Genomic DNA, 7,295 nt, shown 5'->3' on the forward strand with positions numbered 1-7,295 from the left:
ACCCTGAGAAAGTTGATGATAGCTCACTGTGGGCGGATACCGAGAACAGCTTGGGTTGTGGACCTGAGCATCGGGTTTCTACCGACTACAAGTTTCTGAAATTTATGGAAAATTCACATAGCATAGGTGCAAAAAATATGTACAATTTCTTGAAAAATCAATTCAAAATTTAGCCTATAATGAACCTAGAAAAAAATAGTGATGATAATGGGCCAAATGAAGAATCCAACTTTACTACTCCTTTTGTTCCATAATATAAGATATTTTTTAAGCTAAGAGCATCTTCAATATACGATCCAAATGTGAAAATACTGAACTTTTGGACCCTCTGAGCAAAAAAACGCTACTCCAACAAACGGTTTATATGCAAAAAATTGGACCGCGGCCTCCTCGCGATGTAAAATGCAACACCTCACGATGCAAATATACATCACGAGATGCATCTGGTCCAAAACTAGCCGCCGCCCGCGAACGCCCAACCGCCACTTCATTTCCGTTCCCGCCCGTCCGCCCGCCCACGACCCTCCCGGCCGCCGTCGCCCCCCACCGTCCGACGCCGCCATGGCCGATGCCGATGACCCCGCCGCCTTCTCTGCCACCGCCGCAGCCGGTGGGCTGACCCACGTGGCCGCCGCCGCTGCCGCCCCGCCCGCATCCGCGGCCATGCCGCCGCCCCCCGCCCGCCGGCCCGGATTGGCGCCGTCCCGGTCGGTGGCCACCGCACAGTCGGCGAAACCGACGAAGGGACGAGGAGGCAGCGTCAAACGGCCGGCCAACCGCAGCCGCAACCCGGCCGATAGTTCTACACGGCCGTTGAAGCTCTCGAAGGCGGCCGCGGCGGCTCGGGCCGACGAGTCGCAAACGGTGCGGCCGACAGTCTCCTCCAGCAGCCACACATCCATTCCTCCACCTCCCCCGCCGCCACCGCCGGCCGTGGAGGAAGATGTGGCCACGCCGACGGCCACCGCCTCCAACATATTCGACGAAATGTCGCAAAGGTATAATTTTTGAGGTTGTGGTCTCGGTTGTGCTCTCGTTTGTTGTTTCAAATTTTTTGTGTCCTTGATTGCTTGTGCGTGCAATTGTAATGTTGATGATGAAGCTTTCATGCACGCAACAAAATGCGGCAAATGATGATTACATATATGAGTCACAAGAATATGAAACCCAATATGATGATGACAATCTTGATGTGGATGATGAGGGCTTCATTGTCAAGGGAAGAAGTGGCAATTATAGCACCGCGGAGGATGTGTTGACATGCACCGCTTGGAAGAAAATCTCTCAAGATGCAAGCGTTGGAAGCAACCAAACGGTGAGCACGTATTGGAAACGCATCAAGGAGTATTCCGATGAGCGCAACACAAGTGGTATCTTCCGTTCGAGCGACTCTCTACGTCAACGTTGGTCCACCATCAATGCCGAATGCTCAAAGTGGGGTGGTTGCTTGTCAAATGTTGCTCGCATGAATCCAAGTGGTTGCGGTGATAGTGATTTGGTAAATATTTCCTCTTCGTCTGTGCTTTGTCAAATATTTCCTCTTTGTTCACTATGTTGATGGTGAAATGTTTGTTTGAAGAAAATGATTGCACAAGGATTGTTTCCCGAGAGGAACATGAAAGGCGAGAAGAAGAAAAGGAAAGGAAAAGCTTTCACTTTTCATCATTGCTACAAAGAGCTCAAGGATGTGGAGAAGTGGAAAACTAGGGAGACTTTTGAATCGTCGAAGAAGAAGAGTGTGTTGGTTGAGGATGAAGAAGATGTCGCCATTGAGGAGACGAGCCCCACTCCTCACTCCGCGAAAAAATCTTATAGGCCCGATGGAAACAAGAAAGCGAAGGGAACCAAGGCTGGAGACAATGATCTCAAGGAAGGATTTGAAGCCATTGTCATGGCAAGAAAAGAGTATGCCTAAGAGAAAAGAATGTTGAAGCTCAAGGAAATAGAGGAGAGGAGTGACGCCGAGCAGCGAAGGGCGGCGGCCAAGGAGAAGAGGGCGGCAGCCGAGGAGAGGTTGGTCGCGGCTGAGGAGAGGAAGGTGGAACTAGAGGAGAAGAAGGTCGCGGCCGACGAGAGGAAGATGGTAGAAGAGAGGACACTCAAGTTTATGTTCATGGACACATCAACTCTTGATGCCAAGGCAAAGGCATATGTTGAACTTTGTCGCGATGAAATGCTCATGAAGAAGCAAATGCTCATGAGGCAAATGATGATGGGAGGAGGCATGGGAGATGCCATGGGTGGTGCCATGGGAGGTTACACGAACATGATTGGAGGTGCCATGAGTGGTGCATTTGGCGGAAACATGGGAGGTGGCTTCGGTGGCAACATGGGAGGTGGCTTTGGCGGCATGGGAGGTGCTTTTGGCGGCAACATGATGGGTGGCTTGGGAGGTGGCTATGGCGGCAACATGAGTGGCGTTGGAGGTGGATATGACAGCAACATGGGACGCAATGAAGATGGTTCCGGTGGTGCTCACGGCAACGAGAGTTCACCGCTTGTTGAGAACGTCGACAAAGACGGTGATGGAGATGATGATCGTACCACGGTTCACAACACGGTGGTGTTGATGACCCGAATGAGTGATATTCATGTGCATTTTAATTTCTAGGGCGAAAAACTTTGATTGAAACGATGCTCTTTTGGTAGACGAATTTGATACTATGATGGTGATGCACTTTTGATTGAAACTATGATGATGATGCACTTTATTTTCAAATTTTAGTTGCTATTTGAATGCAAAACCGCGGCTGAACAGTGGCTGGTAGCAGCCGCGCGGCCGTTTTCATCTTCATTTTGGACCATCTATTGGAGTTGCAAATTTGGACCATCATTTTGGACCATCTGTTGGAGTTGAGCTTTTTTCGGAGCTCCAAAACACACTTTTTGGCGGTCCAAATTTTACATCTCCGGTTTTGAACTATCAAATTTTGGACCATCTATTGAAGATGCTCTAACATAGTTAAAAAAAATGAGAAGGCCAATTTGGCTCCCGGGCTCAGCTGCACCCACTCCGACGAAAAAAATCAAAACAAATACTAATTTTCTTAAAAAAAATCTATTTTTGTGTGATAGATAATTTGATGCGTGAGGTTCGCTTCAAATTTCAACTCGTTTGGACATTTGAGCAGCTCTCTGCAAAAAAGACAAAATCATGGTCTGTAAAAAAGTTTATTCTTCACGAACTGTTTTGACCCGATTTGTCTTTTTTGCCGAGAGCTGCTCAGATATTCAAATGAGTTAAAATTTTGAGCAGACCTCATGCATAAAATTATCTACCCCACAAAAAATTGGATTTTTTTTAAAAAAATTCTAGTATTTGTTTTGAATTTTTTTCTGAGCGGGAGCATCTGAGCCCGGGCTCATATGCGGATTTTTGAAAAAAAAAGTCTTATATGGCAACCTAACATAGTTTACAAAATTGTCTTATATTGTGGGGTGGAGGGAGTAGTATGCATTTTCTCCTTGTGTTGCGTTTTTGCGAAGTAGTACATGCATATTGCATACGTTGTCACAAATTGTCAGAAATTTTAGGATGCATTTTATACCGTGTATGTATGGTTTCACAAATTCTGAATATTTAAAAACACTGCAATGTTCTAGTAAGCCCTGACATGGGGATCCTATGATCATCTCTGCAGACCGCCAAATACACTCCCTTATAAGTGTTTGCAGGGGCTTAAAATATACAATAAGTTTATTGGTATTCACACGTGTGCTGCTGTTACATACCACTAAAAAAACCATAAGCAGTATACTTAGCTTGACATGAATATGACAAAAATCATCACCAATACTTAGCCTGACATATGAGTCCCGCGTCATCCTTTTCAACAAATTTAGTTAGGGTCTCGCTATATGCCAGTCGCCTGGAATTTTTTTTTTTGGGTCGGTTGATTTTTTCAGCCGTCGGATACAAGATCAAGGGCTGGATCTGTTTCTTCTTTCTCCCGCCGGTCTTCTTCTTTCCTTCGAACTGCCCCGCTGCCGTCAGCCTAGCCGCTTGCTTCCGCTGTCCGCGGCTGGCGGTGCTCCCACGTAACCTCGCCGCATCACCCTTCGCCCAACTGTAGCCCATCGTCGTGCTACCACCCCCTCGGGCATCTTTCTAGCATCAGCGCTAACGGGGTTTTTCTCCGGCGAAGTTGCACCCCCCCTCCCCTCCCCCCACCACCATCGCCGCCGTTCTTTCGCCCCACCCCCACCCTACGATAGAAGGTGGGGTAGCTTGCCAACGAGCTACTTCCTTCTTGGTGAACTTCTTCGGCCATCACGAAATCGTCTGGTCCAAAAGCTAAAGTCAGTCGACTGACGTTTAGCTAATGTGATTTAGTTATGTGCACTATCGACTATACAATAGTTAGGAGTGTGTGAACGTTGTTCATATTCTTTCTCCCGCACGTTCTTCCTGCTTCCTCGTGACAGTTCCTCTTCCCCACGGCCTACGCTGGCCTAACCGCCTGCCAACAACCCCCCCGTCCCCGTGACAGTTCCTCTTCCTGCTTCCTCGTGACAGTTCCTCTTCCCCGCAGCTCGTGGTCGCTCCTCACCTCGTCCCCGTCATCGGCCTTGTGCTGTGCGGAATTTTTGAGGCGCCTGAGAAATAGCAAAACCGCACAAATAAACATTTTAACGGAGGAAAATAGACCGTGCATACGGTTTCTTATGAGCACTTTATTAAGCGAGTAAATAATACCCACTCTCCAAAGTCCAAATCAAAAGGTGATTCGAAGCTGACTTATTTCGCGGGAGAAACATAAGCAAATCTGCAGTTACGTGTTGATATATGGATCGAACTCGTGCGGGGCCAACATTTTCTCCCTATCTTGTGCCAGGTCGTACTTCCAGCTATATTTTCCGTCGACGCTGTCCACGTACTCCCGTCCCTCGGCGGCGGCGCGCCGGCGCTTCGCCACCCGGTCGATGACGCGCTCGAGGGCGACGTCGAACGCGTCCTTGAACGTCACGCCCTTGGCCGCCGGGTGCCGGTACAGCACGGTGGGGATGAGCCGGATGACCCGCTCCCGCATCTGCGCCACCTTCGCCGGCGGTATCCTGCTCAGCACCTCCTCGATGCTGGCGTTCCGCTCGACCACGTCGCCGTGCGGGATGAACACCGAGTAGCTCCGGTGGTCCCTGGGCAGGTGCCAGATGTACTGGAGGTAGGCGGAGATGGGGTGGAAGAAGACCGGGATGCAGCCGGCGAGGATGGTGTCGAAGGTGGACTTGCGCGTGTACCCGTCGCCGCGCGGCTGCACGCAGAACTCGGCACTCTCCAGCAGCCGCATGGCGCGGCCCGGCGCGTAGTGCCCCGGCGCCGGCACGCCGAGCAGCGCGCACCGGCTCGACCTGCCGCACTGCTCCATGATCTGGGCGCGCACCGTGCGCTGGCTGCCGCCGCGGGCCCCGCCGGCGAAGCCCCAGAGAAACGGGCGGTCCATCTGGTGCACGCGGTCCTGCCAGCCGACCACCTCGGCGTCGGACGACGGGTGGAAGTGCGACGGGAACGGCACGGCGAAGTCGTTGCCGTGCCATGGGCTGGCTTCGGTGGTGAGGAACGTGGCGTTGAGGATGGCCGGGAAGGTCATGAGCGCGTTTCCCCAGCCGACGGCGTCCGGGCTGACGATGAAGTCCCACGTGCCCCGCCCGGACACCAGGAAATGGTCGCGCCCGCCCATGGCGCGCCACTCTGGCCGCCGCGCCAGCCAGTCCACCACGTCCCGCGACAGGGCGTCCCGCGCCGCGAGGTCTTTGCTCCCGAGGTGCATCGCCGAGTCGAGCCCGGCGTAGAACGGGACGTACACCACGGCGGCCGCGGCGGGGTCGGCGGTGAGGCACTCGTGCCGCCGCATCCGGGCGTGGAAGATGAGGCCGAGCATGTACTGGTCGGTGTCGTAGGCCCCGCTCTCCGGCAGCGACCCGCCCTCGCCGCCGCCCGTGATGTTCGGGCCGAACCCGTCGTTGGCCACGTCCTTGCACACGTCGGTGGAGCCCGAGATCCGGCGGCACTCGCGGACGAGGTCGGCGTTGAACCGCGGCGGCAGGTCGTACATGTACACGTACCGGCCGGCGCACGGGTCGCGGCGGAAGATGCGGGGCACCGAGAAGAAGGCCGCCGGCCTGAGCTGGAGCACGGCGGGCGCTGCCACCGCCGCGCTGACTGACTGCTGCACGCTGGTGGAGAAGTGGTGGTAGAATACCAGCGCCCAGAAGACGACGTAGAGGAGCGCGAGGTAGAAGAGCCGGGACGGCCGCCGTGCGCCCCTCTCGGGGTTCTGCTTGTCGTCGGCGGAGTGGTGCTTGCCATCGTCGTCGTCGGCGGCGGCCGCGGCGTCCAGATCTCGCTGGAGGCTCCGCGAGAAGGGCTTCATCGGCGGTGCTGCCGTGCTGCCGCTGCTCCAGTCAGTGTCAGTGTGTGCGAGCAGCAAGTGTCGGCAGGTACGGTGCAATATAATTTCATTAGGGCATCCATCGAGGTCACTCGTATTGATCGTCGAGTTGACTTCATTAATGGCACTGCACTACGGTACGAACCCCAAAAAATTCTCCTGTAGATCCTTCGAGCAGCTTTGGATCCCGCGCGCCTATACGCGGCCACGTAGAGTATTAATTAAGGTTAATTACTAATTAACCTGCGGCGAGATGCCGGAGACTTGGCCATCTTGGAACCGTCGAGCAGCTTTGGATCCCAGCGTGTTTACACTTTCTTCCACGTTTCTCAGGCTCACCGACGCGCGTACCTTCAGCTGTGATCAGTGCTACCTTTTCCCTCCGTTTCCTTTATACTGCGTATAAGATTTGTGTGAAGTTAAACTATAAACAATTTTATAGAAAAACATCAACATTCACAATGCAAAATCAATGCCATCGTTAGATGTCATGAAATTATTTTTTACATTGTAGATGTTGATATTTTTTATAAAAATTTGGTCAAACTTTACTAAGTTTGACTTCAGGTAAATCTTGTATGCTGGGTAAAAAATAAACATAGGGGTAGATGTGACCTTTCGCTTAATATTCAAATACCACTGACACAACCTGCCAATACATGAACATTATCGGATCTGCTAGTATTACCTTTGCTAGATTCGTCCGGTCAAAGTGAGAGAGTCTGGAAGAGGGAAACTGGGAAATGACAGTTGTATGCGGAGGGATCTTTTCGGTGATTGATATCATTTGAGCTTAAAGTTTCTTCTTCAAACTTTGTATGCATATATATTTCAATTCACAACGAGAAGATCTCTAGAAGCAAGATCAATCTTTGATGCATGTGAACTAGTTTTAATTTCACTATT

The 7,295-nt window shown here is 51.8% G+C and overlaps 2 protein-coding genes across 2 annotated transcripts; one reads left to right on the forward strand and one right to left on the reverse strand.

Moving 5' to 3' along the window:
- The first annotated feature begins 1,924 nt into the window (after nucleotides 1-1,924).
- LOC147977726 (uncharacterized) lies at nucleotides 1,925-2,611 on the forward strand. The gene has a single exon (XM_087514518.1). The coding sequence runs from the start codon at nucleotides 1,925-1,927 to the stop codon at nucleotides 2,609-2,611; it is 687 nt and encodes a 228-aa protein (XP_087370644.1).
- A 2,043-nt stretch (nucleotides 2,612-4,654) lies between these two features.
- On the reverse strand, nucleotides 4,655-6,457 carry LOC125547564 (xyloglucan galactosyltransferase KATAMARI1 homolog). The gene has a single exon (XM_048711385.2). The coding sequence runs from the start codon at nucleotides 6,369-6,371 to the stop codon at nucleotides 4,773-4,775; it is 1,599 nt and encodes a 532-aa protein (XP_048567342.1). The 5' UTR covers nucleotides 6,372-6,457; the 3' UTR covers nucleotides 4,655-4,772.
- Between the last annotated feature and the right edge of the window lie 838 nt (nucleotides 6,458-7,295).

This window comes from Triticum urartu, chromosome 3A, assembly GCF_056163025.1.
Source record: "Triticum urartu cultivar PI428250 chromosome 3A, HENAU_Tu73, whole genome shotgun sequence".
NCBI lineage: Eukaryota > Viridiplantae > Streptophyta > Magnoliopsida > Poales > Poaceae > Triticum > Triticum urartu.